The sequence below is a fragment of the Annulohypoxylon truncatum genome (genome assembly GCF_022578515.1).
Source record: "Annulohypoxylon truncatum strain CBS 140777 unplaced genomic scaffold F4807scaffold_1, whole genome shotgun sequence".
NCBI classification, from domain to species: Eukaryota; Fungi; Ascomycota; class Sordariomycetes; order Xylariales; family Hypoxylaceae; genus Annulohypoxylon; species Annulohypoxylon truncatum.
Window position 1 is genome coordinate 1,122,132 of NW_025953787.1, and position 21,353 is coordinate 1,143,484.

Here is a 21,353-nt window from a genome sequence, read left to right on the forward strand (position 1 = left end):
TTAGCATCCTGGTGAAGGCACCGAAATAACAAACATTGAAGTCCCCTAGCCTACTAGGTACATATATACAGACCTAGTAGTAGCATATAGTCTTATCTTAATATTGAGGTGCCTAGAATTCGAAGGTCAACTTCTCGCCAAGACTACCGGGCAACCAACCTAACCCACCTCACCGTACATGGTCAGCCAGGGGTTCTCTCGACAGTCTACGACTTCAGTCGTCCTAATACACACCCCGAGGGCCGAGGGCGTACCTAGTAGCCTTGGATCTTCCGCGCATAAGCATTTCATGATGTATGCTTGTGGCTTAGCAGCTACACCTAGGTATACATACAGTAAGGGGACACAATTACGTAGAGAAAGAAACATCCCATTCCCCATACCCTGGAATCACGATTGGTCGGCGCCAAGCAGGCATCGCCTATCCGGGTCAAACATGTCAATCTCACGGGGCGAGTGGGTTGCGCAATCAGGGGCAAGGTGATTTGTGCTATGTTACTTCTACTCCCCTCAAACACGAGCAATAAATAATCAGGCATCTACAACAGTGACTTCGATATGGGCCTACCTATACGAGTCTGACGTAACACACTATGTATACCAAACTATCTACGACTAGGCAATCGTTGAATACTCACGAGCCTGAAGCGAAACAAGGAAGAAAGGAGAAATATGAAAAGGTGGTAATTTTAATAAGAGGTAGCCAGCTAACCCTGAATATGGTATCATCTGGTTTTGGCATCGTAGCATGGCGATTTCAACAAATTTTACATGTTATTATCTCAAACCAGGGTCTTAGCGGTCAAGAAACCGAAGGCGGGGTGAGGGGCATCTGCAGCGGGGCATCTCGACCAACCCCTGTGGCTAGGTCATAATTAGAACAGCATCGTGAGGCTTGAAATATATATCCATCTGGATGTTGGTACATAACTGCCAGGTGGATATGTAATCATGCTATAGAATTTGATATTCGGTAGAAGATTGTGACATTTACTATTATACACCAAAATAAAGAAGATAGTATACCTAAATAGTATTAATTTAAATCTTATCCTAACCTCCTAATTGGCGACTATTTTTCAGGGGTTCCACTTTTCCGGCTTATCGACCCTATCCTTGTGAAGCTTCGCGAATCTTGGAGATCTCAAAAGAAGCTTATGTTTAATGTACATAGTTGACAAGATACTCAGCCTGTTCAGTCGAAACTTTTTAACAACTGAATGAACAAAATCGAGGAGACAATAACTGCAAATCAAAGAAATACTCGAAAACGTCGCCCAACCACTATATTGAACCATTATCAAAGTTACGTCGGCAGAAAATTCTTTCAAAATCGTCGGAAAAAACGATCGATCGCTTGATACCCTGTCCCAAACGACGTAATCTACCGAACTCCAACAAACTTCCTTGCACATCCCTAACAAGAGCAAAAGTCGACAACAGTCAGAACCGCCAACTTCGCAACAAACGCCCGAACAACCCCGCCAAGGGCCAAAGCATAGAAAAGAAAATCCGCCACAAAAATGGCAGGAATGGACAAGAACCTCAACGAGCTCCTAAAATGGAGCATCGAAAACTCAGCGCCGGCCGACCCCTCGGCGCCCCAACCCGCGGGCCCTAAAACATCGCTCAACGCGGAGGCGCTCGCCGCGATCATGGGCGCGCCGTCGGACGCGGAGCTGATGCAGGCGTCGATGGCGGCGATCACGTCGACGGACCCAGAAGTAACGCTCGAGTCGAAGATGACCGCCTTCGACAACCTGGAGCAGCTGGTCGAGTCGCTCGACAACGCGAACCTGCTCTCGAAGCTGGGGCTGTGGACGCCGCTGCTCGAGCTGCTGGGCCACGAGGAGGACCAGCTGCGGCTGATGGCCGCCTGGTGCGTCGGCACGGCCGTCCAGAACAACGCGCCGAGCCAGGAACGCCTCGTCGCGCTCGGCGGCGTCGAGAAGTTGGTTGGCATGGCCCTCGGCGAGCGCTTGCCCATGGAGAAGCGCGCCGGCGACGGCGACGAGACGACCGGGGAGGCGGTCGCCGCTAACGGGGCCGCAGAAGAGACGAAGGATGTGCGCCGCAAGGCCGTCTACGCGCTCAGCTCCGCCGTGCGGAATTACCAGCCCGCGCTAGACGTCGCCGCGAAGGAGTTGCGGAAGAGAGGCGAGGACGTCCAGGAGGGACTGGACGCGACGGATATGGACGCTGTAAACGAATTGATGAACGGTTTGAAGAATAAGGCTATAAATGCATAGATATCTCTTGATAATAATTGGGAGATGGTGGGATAGGGGATAACATCATGGCATTATCGGCGTTGGTGGATACATCCGGTCACTAAAAAGGGGCTTAGGCAGTCACGATATACTTGGGGGAAAGTCACGGTTGCTAAAATGATGAAATGGCAGTTACGTCGTCTACTCGTTATGACTAGTGATGTCTCATATTTTACAGCTGTATTACAGTGTCTGGCATCTTATGTGGCGGGATGATATATGTACATGGTGACGGAGGAGCGTTGTCGCCTCTTAATCTACTAACTCGCCATCGAACGGGATGCCTAAACCCATACAGAGTAGCCTGGTGTGTCTATTTGACTTCGCCGTAGTTTCAAGGTTAAAGCGACAGCCGGAAATCATCTTAGATGGATATAACTGATAAATGTGTTAGCGACTGGATGAGCCTGTTGCCAATTATCTCGGCGACTTACTGAATAATTAGCCTCGACTTCTGGGAAGTGCTGCACGTGTTGAGGTTCGAAACCCCAACTGATGCCCCCGGTGTGGTCGCCGGCAGAGCCTAAGCTTTTTGTTAATATCTTCCATGTCTCATTCTTTTTGCTTTCTCGAAGCGCTAGGCAGTTAAGGGGTACGAACCTTTAACACCCTTCCAATTCTTGATTTTTGGAAACACCAGGTGAATGATCTTGTCTAGGAATTCATAGGCCTGGTCTCCGTAGACACTAACCTTGACAACCGTCCTGTCGCCCTTGACAATACCCCACTGAGCAACGCTCTTTCTGGTTGTTGAGATCGTGGGGCGGACGCCTGTAATGGTCTGCAGTACCGAACGTGCGACGATGAGATGATCCGGGTTCTTCTTAGCCTGCGGTATGAACATGGATAAATGCACAGCCTTAACCTCAGGGAGATTGCGCCAGTTGAGGTCCTTCTCAATAGGGTAGAGAACACCTCTGCCTCGCGGCCCACGTTTAGGTCGGTTCTTCATATACGGCGACGAGTCGTCCCATTCCCGTAACCGTACTCTTTCGGGACTGGGGGGAGTGCCGGGGGGTATGTGCTGGTACGTTAAGGTCAGGATATCGGAGGTGATGGTAGAGTGATAGGTCTGTTTTAGTCGGGGTAGGTTGAATGGTCCAGGGGAATAGTTTCGAGCGACCGGGTCCGAAGATGGCGGCGGTTGGACTGGGTGTAAAGGTCCTCGGTCGTATTTTGGAGGACGGTATCGGTATCTAGACAATGAATATTCATCAACTTGACCCCTTTCTGGTATTCCATGGTATGGACCTTATGCCTACCTTTCGTGGGGAAGCTCGTAGTTTCTACGGCTTGCTCGCTTTCGTGGATCGGTAAGCTTAACACCTTCCCTAGTGACAATTGGTGTCGCCAGGCCGGAGTCTTGCTCAATATCAGGAATTTCGGGTGTAGGCGCAGCGGCTTCGGTCGATGCACATCTTTGGAAGTTCGTTGCGCAAGGCTTCCACCACGATATGGTGCCGAGAAGCTGTCGGCCGGCCCGAGGCATTTCTCTGAGAGCCGCCATGATGTGTTTGCGCCTGCTAACACCGAGTTCTGAGCTCAATGGCGACTTCGCGCATTCAATCTTCTAGGGCCTCAGAAGTGAAATTTCAATGTGCCATCCCACCGAGAAAGCTTTCCGGCGAAACTAATCTCCGGTCTTTGCTTGGATCTAATCCCTGTTAGCCCTAGCTCCAATCTTCAGGATCCCTTTACATGATTGGCTAAGTTGTTGTGGCAGTATTAACCCCACGTTGTGTGATCTGCCTTACATAATCCTATCAATCCGAGCTGAAAGTCTTAAAGGTTGAAGGTAGGCACACCAAATTGATTCACAAATTTTGGTTTTGTATGATTGACCCTAGATCGTATGGAATTATAAGATGGCCAATCTCTCCAGCAATGGTATCTTTTTTGTGCGCCATAAACTTTGCTGTTTGCTTAAGCGTGGATACATACCACACAGTCCACCGAGCATCTATGGATACTAGGTATGTACCTAGTTGAGAAAACCGCATCATATCACAGATATTCAGTATATAACTCAGATTACCAGGAAAACAAAAAAGCGCATATCACATAAAATCGTTACCAAACATAAGTTGAGTTTATTTCAGAAACGTGAGACTCAAGATATCAACAATACCACCAGCTGGATGATGGCATGTCGATCACCTGACGAACCCTCCGTTGTAGGGGCTACGTAGGTGCCGTGGCTACGGGTACTAGTTTATCTCCTTTTGGTAATCCATCATGATGAATCACTCGTACTGGTACTACAATCTGCAGCACGAGACCACCTAGAAGTGCCAGACCTGCCGGATCATGAATGTACATGCTACGTAGCATACCTAGGTATAGACGTATCACGAGATGTTCAGGGATCTAAAAGTTGCCGGCTGAGGCTGAAAAATGCAAAATGCATTGTAGCTGCCTACACCTATATTATCACCTGCAGGATTCAACGATTCTCAGATTACGTACATAGTTAGTTGTCCTTGTCAATATCATATGCGTTTTCTTATGACGACTGAGGTTTACTAGTGAGATTGTCTACCCACAGAGACATAAGTAGATTTCTGTTTATCGTACATATACATCGTGAGGCCTTCAACTGTTCAGCTATAGCGCCGAACAACCAACGAGGTTTATCGTCAGCCGATGGAGTCAACTGGCTGGTAGTAAGGTGTTAGCTAATAAGAAGAAAAAAGGCGAGATCTCATTCGATCGCCCACGGCAAGGTAAGGAAAGCCCCCAAGCATCCCCGTCTGCAGCGCTAGGGTCTTACCAATAAAATTGAAGAACGGCCCTTCTAGACTTCTTCGTAGGGAAAGTAGGTTTCGTGTTTTCGAGGTACGGACCAGATTTAGTTTCTTTAGTTTCGCTCGTCCCGAGAAATAAGCCAGGTGCTGCTCAAAGTTCTCACATCGCACCTTCCTAGGAAAACATCCAAGATCTTTAAGTTGCGAGACTTCCAATGTACCGATTAAGGTTGTGTGAGTGTAAATGTTATATCTCAGAGATGTGACTTCATAATACATATGATGCAATAAATTTACCTAGTCAATACGGAAAGGACGCCTGGTCATATTCCACCTTTTTTCGGGTCTCTGCCTTTCTATTGTTTCCACCGACTTACACAACATTTGAACCTGACAACCTCACCCACTGGAGCTCACTCTGCTCGCCCTACTCACCAAAATTTTAGTGTGTTGCCTACCAGCCTAGGTACCTCTTAGATTCGAGAAACATCTCTCAAGGGATGCTTGACCAGGACCCGTGGATTGAAATGCTTCCTATTTTTTGAATCACGCGAATCAGATTATAAGATAATCCTCAATAGGAACGCAAGCCGGTCAATCTTGGATCGCCCATTGTTCCTTTTTAGGCGGAACCCTTGACGCGAAACGCTCCCTCGGGCTTCCTCAACTCTCCGTTTGGTACTGTGCAGCGCTGCGCAAACCCGTCCTGGCCCTACAGGCCCTAGCAGCTTAGCAACGCAAACTACACTACTTCAACTTGTCTAGATTCTTGGCTGCTGCAAGCTCCCGCTGTCTCTCAAAACGCCTTCTTTTCCTCTCTATTCGTTTTAATAAAATCAAATTGACGCTATCATTAATTCCTCACATTGAATCATGCGAGATTCCCTTCTGTTTCACCATCATCTTCAGCCTTAACACCGCGTCCTTGTAATCAACCACTAGGCTTTGGTCCAAGACGTCTCGACCATCAACCTTTAGTCTTGGCGTACCCGTTCATCTACAAGTGGCAGTTCCAAAGCGTCGACTCCATTTTAAGAAGAGAAGGGGAAAGAGAAAGGGGGATATTTCATTTGACGTCACACAGAGCATCTACAAATTCGAAATATGATTGAGAGCATGTTGCGTCGTTGCAAATCGTAAATCATCGACGATTGCCGCCTTTTATCACCCTCCAACGTAGGCCCTCGGGCAATTTTTTACGATGCGAGACCCCACCATGAAGACCACCAGCCTTCCTAAGAAGTTCCTAAGCCGCCGCGAGAAGAATAGTCACCGTCGTGGTAGATCATCTGATCCCGCCCATAAGGTAAGGTGACATCGGATCTGTCAACTCTGCATCTTAACATTATCTGTGCTAATTACACCATTTCTTCCCAGCATCGCCCTCTATCCTCCGAGTCCTTCTTTTCCCTATTCAAACCGGAATCTACCAAACAATCTGCGAATGCCGACACGGAGCGAGAAAAGGAAGCGACCAAGGTGCGTCTGCACGCCGTCGATATTCACTTGCGCTTCAGGTGACCTGACCTTTGACTCGAACAGATCGACGACATACGAAAACGAATTGCTGACCTAGATTTCCCCGTCCTCAACGATGATCAGGTCCGATATGTGCTCCATTCCAAGTACTCTTCCGGCGATGTCGAAAAAGCTATCGAGCTACTATCGTTACAGCAGACATCCCTCTCCGGCAAGATTATTAGCTACAACCCCGCCGTTCACATGCTTGGGGCTGAAAATCGAGGGAACGTAACTTGCTATCTCGACGCCTTGCTCTTTGCCATGTTTGCGAAGCTTGAGTCTTTCGAATGCATGCTCAAAAATGAAACCATGGAAGAACCACAGAGGAAACTAGCCGTACTGCTACGACTTTGGGTAAACATGTTGAGAAGCGGGAAGTTAATCGAAACAGACATGGTAGGCGACATTTCCAACCTGTGTGATCGTGGTAGGACTAATTTCAAATTAGACGGAACATATTCAAGATGCGTTAGCAGCATGTGGTTGGAGAGAAGCGCAATTGTTAGAGCAGCAGGACACGTCTGAAGCCTTTGCATTTATAACAGAGACCCTTCAGCTGCCTCTCCTTACTTTGCAGGTCGACTTATTTCATCAGGGCAAGAATGACGATGCGGATCACAAAGTCGTATACGAAAGGCTCTTGAATCTTGCCGTGCCGCCAGATAATGATGGTAAAGGCATTAAGTTAGAGGATTGTCTAGAAGAATACTTCAACTCGCAGGTTGATGTTCTCAGAGATAGCCTTGACGAGAAGAAGGCAGCGGAAAGATCCAACACGATATCAAAATCTCTATCTCCTACTACTTCGACCGAACTAAAAGATACTATCCGAATTGTCACTGAGGAAGACCAAAAAGACGAAGCTGAGACCGGTCCTTATCTAGAGCGAAGATGGACAGTCTCTCCAGACTCCCACTCCCTTAACCGTCAAGCTGACGAAGATACGGAAGCTTCAGGATCTCAGCCAATTTTACACCCGCATCGGAGCCGAACAGAAAGTATCATTCAACGAGTCGTGCTCGACGAGCAAGGAAAGCCGACCGAATCAGATGCAGCAAGCTTATTCCAGAGAGCTAAGAGAACTGCCTCTGTTGTTAGAGCTGTGACAATACCTGCTTGGCAGTTCTTTAGATTAATACGTATGATAGAAAGCCTGTTACCTCTTAAATTCTATGAAACTAAACTATGTTATAGCGTGGCACTCACCGGCGAATAAGGAGCCAGAAAGCGATTTAGAGGTTGCTCGACATTTTAACCAAAAGCCGGTTGTTGGTATCTGTCTAAAGAGATACATGATAGATGAAAGGGGAAACATGAAGCGACAGAATACGTACATCGATATCCCTGATAGCTTGCGACTGCCTCATTTCATCGTCGACGAGAGACAGGTGGAAGAAAGTGGTCTTGCTGCCGACTACAAGCTTGTGCTCCAATCTGTAGTATGCCACCGAGGGGATTCGCTACATTCCGGGCATTATGTTTCATTTTGTCGAGTCGCCCCTAAGCTTCTCACTGATAACCGCAGACATGATAGCGACCCCCCTCCGGATTACGAAGAGGCACAATGGGTCAAATTTGACGATCTTGCGACTGAGCGAGTCACTCTTGTTGATGATATCAAGCAATCGCTTAAGGAAGAGATGCCCTACTTATTGTTCTATCAGATTGTTCCGATAGTAGAGGTAGCGACCAGCTCAACAGAAGGCACGGACGTAGAACCACCATCCTACGACGATGCTGCGCTTAATCTAACAAACTCCGAGACATCAGCAGCGCAAAGCCAGGACAAGCTCACAGTCTCTCGCAGACCCAGCAGTTACTTTGATAACTTAGTTGTACAACCATCAACTAATAGCAGCAGCATACGCTTTTCATCTGAATTAGAGCGACCACGCCGCAGCTTTGCAGATGAGGATGGGTTCCTCAGCGTATCCCGCCGAGGGAGTATCTACAATGATTCAACTGTCCCAAGCCCGGCTGCAGTATCGGAGGCGCCTTCGCCGGCTGTCACACCCGGAGAAGAGACCACGGCGCAGAGACTTAGTCGGGCTGCTGCAAGATTCAGAGGCGGTAATAAGAGTAGACCTCAAAGCCAGGCTGGCGATGGTCGAAAGAGTTTGACAGCGACGAGGTTCGGGGGCTTCATGAAATCGAGCAAAGAACCACTGCGAGATTCGATATCTACGGAAGCTGAAGACGACTACGAATTTGTCGAGAATGTTAGTAGAGACCCTGCAAAAGAGAATGGGTCAGATGCAACGCCTACGCAGAAAAGAGGGAAATCGAAACAACGAGCGGATAAAGGGAAAGGGAAAGATAGCAAGAAAATGAATTTACCGGATAGGGAATGCATTGGTAAGTATATTACTCTATCTTCACCCCAACTGTGTCGGAGAATTTCCTGTTTCTCCTTCAAACCTAGAGAATTGTTCACGCTAATCCTATGCTATAGTGCAGTAATGATATTATTTACGCAGTTGGGTTGGTCTGATTGATTTGAGAAACAAGATACCCGGCAGGCGTTGGCAATACAGAAGATATGCCGCGAGGAACATAAAAACGGCACGGCTGGTTTGTAAGCATACGTCGGTAACGAGTTGATTTTTGGTCTGAAAACTATGGATTGCATGGGCATGGAGTGCTAGAGGACAAGTAGCCACTGGACAGCATTCAAAAGGCGTTTTGAGATTTGATGAAGTCGTAGGAGACGCGGTTTTTGTACTGTGTAATGAAGCTCATTAGTGATACGAATTGGTCGTCTTGACGAACAATAATTTAATGACTGGAAAGGCATGTTCATCCCTACTTGTGCTTTAGGTGCTGGATGATAGTTGTAACATCCGTCAATATGAACGAATCACTTCGCTGCAATTTACCTAGGGTGATAATTCATATAACCCCCTATAGGGTGACAGGGCATACTATATTGCACATGCATTCATTCTAACAGGAAGCCGAGGGAATTAGTCGAGGTTTCAAGATGAGAACGTCGGCATCTCCTTCCCTCTTCCCCCCTTTCCCTGCCGATGCTTACAGTCGGGAGCAACGGCGGAAAACCGGCATCAGCGCCGCTAGATACATAAGATGCAGGTCGGGGCGGGGTGGGGAGACAGGAGCGGGCCGCGGCTCCCCGGATCTATGAAGTACGTTGGGCTTCGGCGGATCTAGCCGGGAGTGGGTACGGGTATACGTGTCAATCCTTATACCGAAGAGTTCGGTAAAGCTTAAACCTAGGTACGTCAGTACCTACCTAGATCGAGGTAGGTGATAATGGCTAAAGGGGTGATTGGATGGATGTTGATCCTAGTGAGAAAGGTTGCATCTTATTAGCTGGCCATTAGCTAGATTTGGAACAGGGGAGAGTCGGGAAATTGGTAACTCTATTGTTTATTCTTGGTTTTATATGCTGCATATTCCGAAATCAGATACAAGCTACCTATATGTATACTTAGACATCTGACTGGATGGTCGTAATTTTATCATGGTTATCTTAGAGGCAGTATCAAGACGGGTCTGATCCCTTCCCCTAGATATTTGAAGCTTTTCTTTTGTTAGATTATTAGATGCACCACTGGCAGGAGATAAAGTTGAGGTATCAATTACCTACCTGCAAAATAGTATACAAATACATAGTAAATTGTAAGTTTGATATTGCTACGCTATCACAGGTTTGTCCGGTATCACAAAAGACAGCAACCTATTTGCAATGTCGAATCATATAATAGTCATCTATTCATGAACACACTTATCATAATACTGCCTAGAATCATGTTTATACAGAATTGTAGGGCAGAATGTATTAGTGTGCCTGTTTCCCATGTCTGTAAGCAGCCACGAAGGGTCCCGGTCAGAGTTAATCTTCATCGGTAATTCTGTCCCTTACGGCCTCCGCCGCTGTGTTTACAACCTTCTCCGGTGGCTTTTCGACAACGATAGGGGGTAGTGCAGGTGCTGAAAGGCCGCCGCCCGGTAGGGGCACTGGAGTGTCACTAGCGCTAGTGCTGTCTGGTACGGGTATACGTATATCTTCTGGGGAACCAGGAACTGTCCTGGGATCGAGGCCGGCGATGTGAATACGTTTGGCATCGTTCTGGTACGCTCCCGGGATGACCTCGATAATCTCGTTCCGCGGGAATTTAAGATTGGGGATATCCATGGTGCTGCAATGCATCAGGTAAGCATAGAGTACGCGCAGCACGCTCTCATGAGCTATGATTAGCAGGTCGTTTTGCTCGCGTTCAAGCTCCAGGATGATTGGTTCAAGCCGTACAGCAAGATCATGATAAGATTCAGCACGGGGATAACGGTGGTGGTATGGGTCAAGTTCATGCTTCTCGACTTCTTCGGGATATAGACGGCGGATAGCACGTTCGCTGAGCCTTTCGCATACTCCTGGGTTGATTTCGGCCATCTGACTACGCTGACGAACTTTGTATCCGAGGTCCTTGAAGACGTCCGCCGTCTGCAACGTGCGCATACGTGTTGAGCACCACACTGCTAGTGGGCGTAAAGGCGCATTAGGCCCATGCGATGCTCGCTCTTGTTCGCGATGCTTGATTACCGTCTCGGTCATTACCTTAGCATACTTTTGCCCTTCCTCGGACAAGGGCGCGTCTGCCTTAAAACTTTCTTCTTCCATCGCTGTGCCCGGTCGAACAAAAAATGTTGCTCTAGACTTGATGTGGGTGTTGGTTAGGTAGAAGACGATACGGTGAGAGAGATAGTTGAAGGATACGTTGTTGTAGAAGAACTTCTGGCCTGCGTTGATCATCTTGATATAATTTAGTTCTTTTTCGTCCATCGTCTCAAAAACAGGAATTTTGGTTTCCATGCGCTCCAGGTAGAGCTTCGCGGCTTCATCGGGGTCCATGTTGGCAAACTACAGATATCAGCCGCAGTCAAACAAAGAAGAATCCTGATCCATACATCGGGAGAGCCGATTTTGACGTTACGTGCGTTTTCTCTAAGTAGATTATCGTCGTCGACATATGACTCTAGAAATAGAGTCTATACTTGTTAATCAAGAGATTTTATCATCGGATGTCGGTTAGATATAGTATCCTACCTGAACGTCATGCTTTGCAAACTCCTTCGCCAGCGACCGACGACCGCTTGCAGTGGGATTGACCGCGTCATATATTGCTACTTGGCCGTTTTCATGGTTGAGCCAGCCGTAGATGTCCTCGCGGCACTTCTTAAGGATCTTCTGGCGTAGAACGACGGATGCCGGAGAGGCATTAGGATAGAAGTAGTCCTCAGGTACATGGCCACCTTGACCAACAGTAGCGCGACGGTAGTCCCCAAGGTGGAAAATCCGTGTTTTAACACCCAACCTATAATACATGAGATAGGATTCGTTATATGAGAACAAAAAGCGTACCATTGCAGATATCTTGCTAATGAAACGGCAATGTGACTAAAATGATATTAGTGGTAACCTAATACGATGGATGGGTTGAAACTTACGTTTTTCCTCGAGCAGGAAGCCCGACCATGACAATTGCAATACGACCGGAATGAAAGAGCCTTCCAGACATAGTGCTGTACAGTTGGGCAGGGGCTCTATCGCCATCTTCCGGAACATCATGAATCCCATCGATGAAAGTGCTGCTCTTGCGTCGGTATCTCGGGGCATTCGCGGCAATATCCGCAGTTCTGATCCAATTAGTACCCTTCGTGGTAGTAAACATCGCTATCTCGAACTTGACGCTGCATGTTCTTTGAGGGGACAATGAAACCCAATAGGGGTTATATGGCATGGATCGAAAAGGTGACAACTAAATTCTGTCTTGACAAAGGATATGTCTGCCAATCCCGTGCTTTGGTTGCCTAATAGCCGTAAACAATCCCTTGCATACGTCCTTTTTGTCAAGAGAATGGCAACAGAACTAACCATTATGCTGCCCCTGGCTTGCATTTTGATATCGACGTATCGCAAGCGCGCTCAAACGACAGGACAATCATCAAGCAAGGACAGTCCACTTACAGTAGTGTATCCATGATTTTGACCTGCTTCCAGCAGTCCTTGCTCCTGAATCGCCTAGGTCGTTAAGAGCCACGGTGACGGTTACGCCAACTCGCAGATTAGGGTGTAATCGTTTTCTTCACCTGCAAATAGGCAATTTGAAACGCAGTCGAGTAATACGAAAATTGATGTTCGAATGCGACGGGTTTGGACTTAACAACCTCCGGATTGCGACCAGAAACGTAAAGCCTCACTATAAAGTAATAGCTTACTACCCCTGGAGGTAGACGAAGGCCAATATTTTCAAAATCCGGTGGTCACAGGATGATTTACAGACAGAGTTGGAGGCGAAAAACAACCATCCTTCATCCTTCGATAAACACCAGGAAATTCCGCAGAAGCTCAAAACGGTTGTAGTAATCGCGCAGCCAAATTGCTCATATGAAGCTTGATGCTTGGGCGGAACCCGTTGCCACCACTAGGGAATAAAGCCTTGGACGTAGTTCCTGAAAGATAAGGTTATCCAAGAAGAGAGAACTTCGAGTTTCTTGAAACTCACTCATGCGAAGTGGGTTTAATGTAGAGATGAGGATTTCAATTATTCCTTTACTAACGTCACATGCGGGAAGTACGTACATATACACACTCTGCAAGTGAGTGGAGCCCCGGGAGTTTAGGTAAGGTTCGCGGTTACGTAATACCCTCATAAGGGCTCTGGAGCGGTGCTAGGATTATTCCGATCAATCAAATGTGGGGATCTCAAAGACAAGGATGTTGATCTCACTGCCGCAAAAACCCCAAGGAACGATTTTTTTCTCAAGTCACCCGCAAGCTAATAAAAAACGACATCTTGACCCAATTGTCGGGAGCTCACAAGACCTGGGAAGCTAGGTAGCATCCGTCGTCACCACACATTTCGTCTGGCAATTTCTTCATTTTTATGACGACAGCAAACTTCTAAACTTCCCTTTAGACTCGGCCGAGTTCTCTGTCGTCATTCCTTATCAAAGACGAAAAAAAGGCGAAAGACGTCAGTTTTGCCCACAGCCCACAGTCCGCGGCACCACATTCCACAATGGCCCTCAATATCGAGTCGCTGCCAACGCTGCCGTCGCAGTCGCAATCGCAGTCGCAGTCGCAGTCGCCCTTAGGATTTTTAACAGCCAATCCTTTAGCTAATGCCATATCCGATGCATACAATTCATTCTCTGAGCGACGAGCCAAGCTCGGCTTGTCCAACCCCGGTAGTGTCGAGACGATCGCAAAGGAAGTGCAGCGTGAAGTTTCCCTCAACAATTACATGCATTCGGGTATAAGGGCAGATCTCACGAAGGTTGTCAGCCTATCGCCGTTATTTCAGGTCTCCCATCAACTCGCAATGGGCGAACATCAGAATCCCTATGCCTTTGCGGGGCTCTTTGGTACCAACAAGGTCGGTGTCTTCATACCAAAAATCAAATCTTCTGGTTGCGGCAAACGAGCGTCTTGTTGATATATGTTATTCTATCTTCTAGGTCTTCCTGCAAGGAAACATAGACAATTCTGGGTTGCTATCTACGAGATTCAACTACCGATGGAACTCTTCACTAGTCACCAAGTCTCAGTGCCAGATAGGCGCTCAGGATATGGCCTCAATCGAGCATGAGTATACTGGAAGCGACTTCACTTCTTCTGTTAAGATGTTGAACCCTTCTTATCTCGAAGGCGGATTGACTGGTATATATATTCTTAGTCACCTTCAGTCTGTTACCCGTAAACTTGCGCTCGGTATCGAGGCGGTCTGGCAACGAGCTGCACTCAACCAACCGCCTGAGTCTGCCTTGTCGTACTGCGCAAAGTATAAGTCAGATGATTGGATTGCGACTGCACAGCTGCATGCTCAAGGCGCTTTAAACACAACGTACTGGCGAAAGCTGTCGGATAAGGTCCAGGCTGGCGTCGATATGACTCTTCAAGTCTCTCCCGGCCCCGGAGGCGTGATGGGAGGTGGTCTACAGAAAGAGGGCGTTACAGCTGTCGGCGTGAAGTACGATTTCCGCATGTCAACATTCCGAGCCCAACTCGATTCTAAGGGAAAGCTGGGTTGTATACTAGAGAAGCGCGTGGCACCACCTGTCATGATGTCATTCTGCGCCGACGTAGATCACTATACCGTAAGTCTGTTGAACGTCTTACCACGGAGTAATTTTTCTAATTTCCTTCTAGCGAAACGCCAAGGTCGGCCTCGGAATTACTATCGAGAGTGGTGGCGACGAGCTACAGGAGCAACAAGAAGCTCTTGGCCCTCAGGCGTCACCTAATATCCCCTTTTAAGCCACCATCTCTGTCACATTTGGATGACTTTCTCAGCATAGAAGCTCCCCCCTCTCGCCACCGCCTCCTTAATACACGATCTCAGTAATCTGGTGCCAGAATTCCAGCAATAGTTGCCGGACTGGTGTGCCGGAGACCTCATGCAGCATCAACTAGTTTCCCACCCCTCTTGTCTTATTAAGCATATTCCCTGCTTCTATATGCGACACAGAAGTCGCTAGGTGGGTTGGATGCTGCATCAAAATTCACGACTTTAGACTTTCTTTTCGCACCGATCACCAATTATTCAACAATTCCTAGTATTGAGCTCGTATGAGGCCGAGCATCGTCCGTCTTAAAAGGAGTACCAGGTGGCAACGCGCGAAAAAAAGGTGTACGAATAGGATTATGGCCACTAGAAAGGCACCGGGGATGCATTGGTGATATTATACGCGATGAATCGATGATGGGGGTGCGTGGCATTGGTCGTCAACGATACTTCGAGACGTCTTTCGGAGAGGCGCTTGTAATTCTATTTGGGTACTGTACATAGTAACCCATGCCGTGTATAACCCCATGACCAGTGACCACGGCTTCTCCTAACGCATTTGGCAGAATTAGCAGAAAAGGGGATAAGCCAACGTCGGACCCCAAGACGAAACGGCAAGGTGAATCCGCAAGCCTCGCCGCCGTATAATTGTGTCATGATAGGCGCATAGTGTTCGTGAACCACACAAGTACCTATTTTAGAGATATTCCATTGAATGCGGAGGATTCTATGTCTCAGGATCCAATCAGTGCAGCATTCCGCGATGGCTTATTGTGACAGAAGACCGCTTATGATCGCCTCAAATCATCGGCCACCAGTGTCATTTTATAAACTCAACCCCCCCTTCCCCCCCCGCTTTGCTAAATAGGATATATGCCTAGGTAGTTTGGGGTGACCATAGCAGCCACGTAACTAAGGGCTCCTGCAGAAGCCCCGAAAGACAACCCTGTTCTCACCGGTTCAGAAATCTCAGATAGAGGTGTAGCCCTACACCAACCAAGTCATGATTTCGGACGCCACAATATTACAGCGGTCGGAGTTTGGAACGACCGCTGACACGCACTCACATATATGTAGTAAGTGTGGCGGTCAATAGGAGCACGTAGGTACCTAGGTTAAGGGCATCTCGCACATCATGATAGTGAAGACAGGACAAGGCGAGTTCCATTTCCTGGTTCAAGTCCTAAGTCTGTCTTCTGGTGTATGGGCGCCTAACCTATTCTTTCCATGACACGTTGTCACTGTATGTATACTAGGTAGCTTAAATTGGAATATCTCATGATCAAATAACAAGAAAAGCTTACACGCCCTTTAAACAGCATTGAAATCATACTAGAACTAATTGCATAACGAACATCAAGTAGGTATATCCATACCGATTTTTAAAACATCACTGTGTCCCTCCCCACAGACAATTACCTGCTTAGTTGTCTTCAGGCTTGAGGATATATACCGTTTGGAGCTTCCCATATTTCCGAAAAAGTCTTCCTTTTATACCCAGGGTCCGAAGGTCCAGCCGGGCAATGAAGTATCCATCTTGGGGTATTTCTTCTGCCTTCTCCGCCCATGTTTCCTTCCCATTGCTATCCATGAAGAGGTCCCAGCAGTCGAGGCTTTCTTTTGTCGGTTCGTTGAGAGATAACTCCCAATATTTATGTACCCCTATGTTTGTTAAAGCGGCTCATTAGGACAAGAGATTCGCTCACCATTTTTAACCGTACTATCTTTCTTGATTGTGACGCGGGCTATTCGTGGGTTATATACTAAAGCTCGGTTCGCTAAACGAGGCCATGAAGTAGAATCCATAATATATATGCTAGAAGCGAAACAATTCGGCAATGACTAAAGACTTTCAAGAATGTCTTGGAGTTTCACGAAATATTTTCAACTCGGTTGGTAAGGTATCAACTTTCGTCTTAGGTGAAAAAGGATAAACAGTTATCAGGTTGGTGGCCACGGCATGTATTTAAAGAAGTTGAATAAGTTCGGTGGGCAGCAATCATCACGCCCCCTTTCCAACATCCTTAGGGGGGGTGGCTTCATGCGTACCGTGACCCAGCCACCACCGCTTTGACATGGCTGTTAGCCTCCTGATGTAAGTATGCGGACTCCGAGCGCCAACCAAGAAACATGTCAGACATTATTATTTAGACCGGTCTACTTCTACGCTCACTTAAGTGGAAGCTATTGATGCTAGGTACCTATTATATAGGCTTCCTGCTGGCGCGTATATATATGGACTGCGCTGTACTTAGATAGCTAGTATTAACGTCAACTCCTTAGTTAGCGGAAGATTAGGTACATTATAAGTAATATATAGTGATAATTGCTTAATAGAGCAACCCCGTGAGGGCTGAGGCTCTTGAGACGATTGTACAGTAAATCTAGCCAACCAGAATCAGAATTTCGAGGAGTTGTAGCCTTATACTGACCAATGGGATACCTTTGAAATACTATCATTACATATATCTTATATGTACCTTATTAACACATATGTAAGTATTTTCGTATGCACCCAACATTCCCTACGGGCGAATTCTATGTAACTTGGTAGTATCATAAGGAGCCTCGGTATCTAAGACGTCTCTCTAAGAAGAGGCCACAGTTATGACGAATACAGATAATCCCTCGGAAGCTAGATAGTTGACAAAACTTATTTTAAGAGTAAAGTTTTTTGTTTGTATTATTAATAGGTAGGTACCTGTAGTCCGGTCAATCCGACACTTGGTTTCTGTAGATTTTGCACTTTGTAATAGTGAAGCCGGCCTCATGCAGACGATCGATATTCATTTTCAAGCCGGAAATTGAGGGTGCGGATCGATTTTTCTTCTGCATGGAGGCTGAATATACGGCTTGCAGGCTTTGGAGGAAGGTCTTACAGAACATTGAGCCTTGACACACAGGTGCGTGAGATGTCTATTCAGTTCCGGCTCTTTCATGGGTTAAACTCTCCTACTATATTAACGCTCACAAAATATATATGTAATTCGTCTTCCCCTCCAAATTCTACGATTTAATCAAAACATATCATCATAGTAATAACAACGTTATTGCTACAAATATATTGACTTTAGGACGACACCCTTGAGCTTATAAATTTGATTTTACGTAATAACACATGGCAGGTCAATCATCGTCAGAAGAGGTCTATCGTATCGATCAGACGCCTAATCAAGACCCTTGGATGACTAGGCATGCTCTTACATTCGGTTCGTTAACACTCTGCACATATAGATTAACTCGACAATGTTGTTAACCTGTAAGTCTAGATGGGGGCGGGGTGAGAGGTTATTTCAGCCTCTTGTGCATTCGGCGATTGATGCATGATATTGCGCAGGAAGAGAGGAGAAGAGATGCAACGGACCCTCTAGGTGAAATCCCAGAAGAAGGGATAACAAGTTTCTATCCTTGCCAGGTGCCACCCAACGTGTCCCACCTCCAGATATACTCCCCATTCTTGCCATGTCATTACTTCGATTATGTTGCCGGGACATCAACTGGAGGGTAAGACGTTTCTTCCCCTTGGCAAATAGCTGAACTAATAGTGGCTCAATTAGATTGATCGCAATAATGTTAGGACGTTTTAGAATGCCAGTGGACGATTGCATTCATGAATATCAGCATTTAGCTGGTAAGGTTTTTGGTCTCCCTCGCCCCCTCCACAGTTTGAATACCTTTGGAATAGTCAGCGTTTGCAAATATAGTACCAAAAACTTTAAAAGGGTAATCAAGGATGTGGTTCGAAAAAGAGAGGAATTAAAAGATTGGAACCCTCAAGATGCTCGGTTTGACATTGAAATTGGGCTTTGTCAGGTGTGAGTATCTATTATATTCGTGGATACATATCCTGAACACCACTAACACACCGACAGATTCGTCGTTGCAAATAGAACTGGACCCAATGGCACAGTTGTTGCACCCTGGGTCTTCCGTTCGTACGAAATGAGACATGATGCATCGAGAGCCAATCGCGGCGGTAGGCCAGGAGACATCTGCGTATGGCAAGTTGCGCGAGCGACTACGGCGGCGCCTATGTACTTTAAACCATACGAACTCAAAACTCATGGTAACTTGGATGGGTTAATGGGACGTCCGCCCTTCCACAGAGACACAACAATGAATATCGAGGCTAGGTCATTGCAAGGCAATGTGAACTCGACCGGGCATAAGGAAACAACAGGACCGCCTGTAGTGAGACTCGAGGACGGCGGCTTTGGGACCGCTAACAACCCTGCCAAGTATATGTTAGATGAGCTCAAAGAACAATTACCTGAAGGAGTAAGAGTAGGAACCTTCGTCAGTGTCGGAACAGCTCGACCGAGAGAAACGGCAAAAGGCCCACCATTATTGCGCTTGATAAAAGGTGCTATACACCGTCTTGGTGATCCAGAAGGAACACACGAATACATGATGAGACAAGCGACGGATCCCAATGCGCCATTATCATATTACCGATTGAACTCGCCAGGGGAGCCAAGTGGTGTTGAGATGGACGATTGGAAGCCAAGGGCTACGGGTGAAGATACAATGGAGAGGATGAAAATTGCGTTTAATCATTATTTCGTTCAGCCAGAGGTATCTGACTTGTTCAGGACATGCGCAGAGAAGCTCGTTGAAGCAAGACGGGCTCGAGTTCGAGCAAATAGGCCTAAGTGGGATCGATTCGCCTTGGGTAGGCATTTCTACTGTAAGAAGGAGTGGAACTGTCACGATGAAGTCCAGCGTGAAATCAACGAGGTCAGGTTCAGGGCTCACCTCAAAGATGCACACGGAATGCGCAATGAAGACATTGACGATGCGGTAAATGGCTGTAAACATCAGTGGAACTATCGGGGGTTAGCTGTGCCGAAAAATGGCTTATTGTAAGAGGCATTAGTGTCGAAGACAGCGGAAGGCAGTCAAGTATTCGATCATTTCAACACCCTAGATGTGCTTCTCCCAGGCCCTCTCACACCACTCCCAAAATGCCTTCGCCTTGCCTCCTTCCTCCGCCCCTTCCCGCAGCACGTCTGGCCGCGCAACGGGTTTGATCCGACCCCAGGGCCAGATGTACGCCCCGTTGCCGCCCTCACCTACTAGTGGCGACAGGCCCGCGAACAGCATGGTGTACGCACCGTACCGCGTCTCGTACAGAATAAATGTTTTGAGAAATAGCACAAGCAGCCACGGCTCGTTATCGTAAAAGCTCGTGTACAGATTTCCCGGGTTCTGGCAGACACTCATAATGCCGTCCGCCCCCCATCGTCGGGCGCCTTCGGCCGCCACTACATCAGCGTTAATTATTAATTACCATATTTCGAAGGAGTTTGTGAGATATTTGTTCCCGACAAAAAGGAGTAAAACATACGGAACCAATTTCCGGCCTTCGAGGCCGCATAGTCGAGCCGACTCACGTCCTCGGGACGCGGGCTGTCAATACGCGTAAAGTCGATCCCTCCTGGAGGAGCGGTCATCTCGATGTGTAGGGAGCCGGACCAGACAATACGGACGCTAGCCCGGGGCGTATCGGGCGACCGCGCGGTGGCGCGCAGGACCGGAAGGAGCTCTTGTACGAAGAGTAAGGGGGCCACGCAGTTAGCTCCCACGTGAACTTCAAGTCCCTGCTTAGTGACGCTCTCGGCGGGACAGCCCACACCGGCATTATTCCACAAGACGTCGAGCCGGGTCTCGCGAGAGGTAAAGGTGGAGGCGGCGGGCTTCACCGTAGCAAGGTCCGTGATGTCAAGGTAGAGCGTCTTGAGCGTTGCAGGGGTTGTGGCGTTAGATGACGCAGCGGCAACTTCACGGATGGCTTTGTCCATTTTTGCAGGCGAGCGGCCGGCGAGGTAGATAGTGGCGCCGGTGGGGTAGAGTATCTTTAGCAAGGCCAGGCCGATGCCCGAGTGGGCCCCGGTGATGATAAAGACTTTTCCTACTTGGCTGCCGGGTTTGACATCCTTGTCGGTAAATGTTGGCCTGGGGGGAAAGAACTGCTGCCACAAGGCGGAAAGGGACATGGCGACCGACTTCCCCGGTGGACGAAGAAAGTTTGACCGCGTAAAGGCTGGAGCTGGTGTCGCGCACGAATAATGAATTGAACCTTCCCTTCTACTTATGAGCCAAGAGGGAAAATGCAAGGAGGGGTTGGCTAGCTGCAGTTGGCACTTTGTCTCTCCTGTTGGTCCTGTTGGAAGCGTATCCCTTTGTGTAACATGTGTTACCATTTTAGTGGTCTTATGAGCGACAGGGTTGGGTTGAGAGTGCCTACCAGTACGTAGACAACTCAACTTCTGCTGTAACTATGAATACGATATGGCATACAATAACCTTTACATATTGTTGTTAGGCTTTATTAATTATTTGTTCATTTCCAAATAGACATTGTTCTTCATATTACCAACCGCTGTCCAAGCATCCAATCCCAACCCCATTAATATTGTAAGAAAACCACACCCAGTCATCCATCGCTATGAGACATCAATCTCTAGATCAACAACCCGGCCAAATATTCTAGATATCCGTATGAGAAGTGT

At 47.5% G+C, this 21,353-nt stretch overlaps 9 protein-coding genes across 9 annotated transcripts; 5 read left to right on the forward strand and 4 right to left on the reverse strand.

Annotated features, from left to right (window-relative positions):
- Nucleotides 1–1,523: 1,523 nt before the first annotated feature.
- Nucleotides 1,524–2,249, forward strand: F4807DRAFT_455320 (Fes1-domain-containing protein; the record flags this gene model as incomplete). Its single annotated transcript, XM_048000698.1, has 1 exon — nucleotides 1,524–2,249. The coding sequence occupies one exon, from the start codon at nucleotides 1,524–1,526 to the stop codon at nucleotides 2,247–2,249; it is 726 nt and encodes a 241-aa protein (XP_047859387.1).
- A 273-nt stretch (nucleotides 2,250–2,522) lies between these two features.
- F4807DRAFT_455321 (54S ribosomal protein L7) lies at nucleotides 2,523–3,777 on the reverse strand (the record flags this gene model as incomplete). The annotated part of the gene is made up of 4 exons (XM_048000699.1): nucleotides 2,523–2,648; nucleotides 2,705–2,793; nucleotides 2,871–3,466; nucleotides 3,533–3,777. 4 exons carry the CDS (start codon nucleotides 3,775–3,777, stop codon nucleotides 2,523–2,525), a joined length of 1,056 nt encoding a protein of 351 aa, XP_047859388.1.
- Nucleotides 3,778–4,073: 296 nt separating this feature from the next.
- Nucleotides 4,074–4,767, forward strand: F4807DRAFT_404843 (uncharacterized protein). The gene is made up of 2 exons (XM_047996164.1): nucleotides 4,074–4,243; nucleotides 4,309–4,767. The coding sequence occupies exons 1-2, from the start codon at nucleotides 4,104–4,106 to the stop codon at nucleotides 4,457–4,459; spliced, it is 291 nt and encodes a 96-aa protein (XP_047859389.1). The 5' UTR covers nucleotides 4,074–4,103; the 3' UTR covers nucleotides 4,460–4,767.
- Nucleotides 4,768–6,370: 1,603 nt separating this feature from the next.
- On the forward strand, nucleotides 6,371–9,400 carry F4807DRAFT_404852 (cysteine proteinase). The gene is made up of 4 exons (XM_047996165.1): nucleotides 6,371–6,931; nucleotides 6,984–7,674; nucleotides 7,730–8,890; nucleotides 8,988–9,400. The coding sequence occupies exons 1-4, from the start codon at nucleotides 6,737–6,739 to the stop codon at nucleotides 8,993–8,995; spliced, it is 2,055 nt and encodes a 684-aa protein (XP_047859390.1). The 5' UTR covers nucleotides 6,371–6,736; the 3' UTR covers nucleotides 8,996–9,400.
- Nucleotides 9,401–10,192: 792 nt separating this feature from the next.
- Nucleotides 10,193–13,115, reverse strand: F4807DRAFT_404858 (bifunctional 6-phosphofructo-2-kinase/fructose-2,6-bisphosphate 2-phosphatase). Its single transcript, XM_047996166.1, has 6 exons — nucleotides 12,522–13,115; nucleotides 12,002–12,190; nucleotides 11,916–11,951; nucleotides 11,601–11,868; nucleotides 11,462–11,542; nucleotides 10,193–11,414 (listed from the first exon to the last, which is right to left on the reverse strand). Exons 1-6 carry the CDS (start codon nucleotides 12,533–12,535, stop codon nucleotides 10,389–10,391), a joined length of 1,614 nt encoding a protein of 537 aa, XP_047859391.1. The 5' UTR covers nucleotides 12,536–13,115; the 3' UTR covers nucleotides 10,193–10,388.
- Nucleotides 13,116–13,483: 368 nt separating this feature from the next.
- On the forward strand, nucleotides 13,484–14,954 carry F4807DRAFT_11506 (mitochondrial import receptor subunit tom-40). Its single transcript, XM_047992818.1, has 3 exons — nucleotides 13,484–13,932; nucleotides 14,015–14,653; nucleotides 14,706–14,954. The coding sequence occupies exons 1-3, from the start codon at nucleotides 13,576–13,578 to the stop codon at nucleotides 14,811–14,813; spliced, it is 1,104 nt and encodes a 367-aa protein (XP_047859392.1). The 5' UTR covers nucleotides 13,484–13,575; the 3' UTR covers nucleotides 14,814–14,954.
- Nucleotides 14,955–16,123: 1,169 nt separating this feature from the next.
- On the reverse strand, nucleotides 16,124–16,801 carry F4807DRAFT_404863 (uncharacterized protein). The gene is made up of 2 exons (XM_047996167.1): nucleotides 16,548–16,801; nucleotides 16,124–16,503 (listed from the first exon to the last, which is right to left on the reverse strand). The coding sequence occupies exons 1-2, from the start codon at nucleotides 16,645–16,647 to the stop codon at nucleotides 16,265–16,267; spliced, it is 339 nt and encodes a 112-aa protein (XP_047859393.1). The 5' UTR covers nucleotides 16,648–16,801; the 3' UTR covers nucleotides 16,124–16,264.
- A 1,818-nt stretch (nucleotides 16,802–18,619) lies between these two features.
- Nucleotides 18,620–19,707, forward strand: F4807DRAFT_455325 (uncharacterized protein; the record flags this gene model as incomplete). The annotated part of the gene is made up of 2 exons (XM_048000700.1): nucleotides 18,620–18,654; nucleotides 18,714–19,707. 2 exons carry the CDS (start codon nucleotides 18,620–18,622, stop codon nucleotides 19,705–19,707), a joined length of 1,029 nt encoding a protein of 342 aa, XP_047859394.1.
- On the reverse strand, nucleotides 19,634–21,001 carry F4807DRAFT_404866 (NAD(P)-binding protein). Its single transcript, XM_047996168.1, has 2 exons — nucleotides 20,189–21,001; nucleotides 19,634–20,105 (listed from the first exon to the last, which is right to left on the reverse strand). The coding sequence occupies exons 1-2, from the start codon at nucleotides 20,835–20,837 to the stop codon at nucleotides 19,765–19,767; spliced, it is 990 nt and encodes a 329-aa protein (XP_047859395.1). The 5' UTR covers nucleotides 20,838–21,001; the 3' UTR covers nucleotides 19,634–19,764.
- Between the last annotated feature and the right edge of the window lie 352 nt (nucleotides 21,002–21,353).

Excerpts from the sequence above, each read along its gene's own strand:
- F4807DRAFT_404843 (XM_047996164.1), top strand. The coding sequence starts at position 4,104 with ATGATTGACCCTAGATCGTATGGAATTATAAGATGGCCAATCTCTCCA. Across the intron at positions 4,244-4,308 it reads CGAGCATCTATGGATACTAG|GAAAACAAAAAAGCGCATAT; the intron begins GTATGTACCTAG and ends TCAGATTACCAG.
- F4807DRAFT_404852 (XM_047996165.1), top strand. The coding sequence starts at position 6,737 with ATGCTTGGGGCTGAAAATCGAGGGAACGTAACTTGCTATCTCGACGCC. Across the intron at positions 6,932-6,983 it reads AGTTAATCGAAACAGACATG|ACGGAACATATTCAAGATGC; the intron begins GTAGGCGACATT and ends ATTTCAAATTAG. Across the intron at positions 7,675-7,729 it reads GCAGTTCTTTAGATTAATAC|CGTGGCACTCACCGGCGAAT; the intron begins GTATGATAGAAA and ends ACTATGTTATAG.
- F4807DRAFT_404858 (XM_047996166.1), bottom strand. Across the intron at positions 11,952-12,001 it reads CTTCCTGCTCGAGGAAAAAC|TCACATTGCCGTTTCATTAG; the intron begins GTAAGTTTCAAC and ends ATATCATTTTAG. Across the intron at positions 11,869-11,915 it reads TTAGCAAGATATCTGCAATG|GTTGGGTGTTAAAACACGGA; the intron begins GTACGCTTTTTG and ends CATGTATTATAG.
- F4807DRAFT_11506 (XM_047992818.1), top strand. The coding sequence starts at position 13,576 with ATGGCCCTCAATATCGAGTCGCTGCCAACGCTGCCGTCGCAGTCGCAA. Across the intron at positions 13,933-14,014 it reads GGCTCTTTGGTACCAACAAG|GTCTTCCTGCAAGGAAACAT; the intron begins GTCGGTGTCTTC and ends TCTATCTTCTAG. Across the intron at positions 14,654-14,705 it reads CCGACGTAGATCACTATACC|CGAAACGCCAAGGTCGGCCT; the intron begins GTAAGTCTGTTG and ends ATTTCCTTCTAG.
- F4807DRAFT_404863 (XM_047996167.1), bottom strand. The coding sequence starts at position 16,647 with ATGGATTCTACTTCATGGCCTCGTTTAGCGAACCGAGCTTTAGTATAT. Across the intron at positions 16,504-16,547 it reads AGATAGTACGGTTAAAAATG|GGGTACATAAATATTGGGAG; the intron begins GTGAGCGAATCT and ends TAACAAACATAG.
- F4807DRAFT_404866 (XM_047996168.1), bottom strand. The coding sequence starts at position 20,837 with ATGTCCCTTTCCGCCTTGTGGCAGCAGTTCTTTCCCCCCAGGCCAACA. Across the intron at positions 20,106-20,188 it reads GAAGGCCGGAAATTGGTTCC|TGGCGGCCGAAGGCGCCCGA; the intron begins GTATGTTTTACT and ends ACGCTGATGTAG.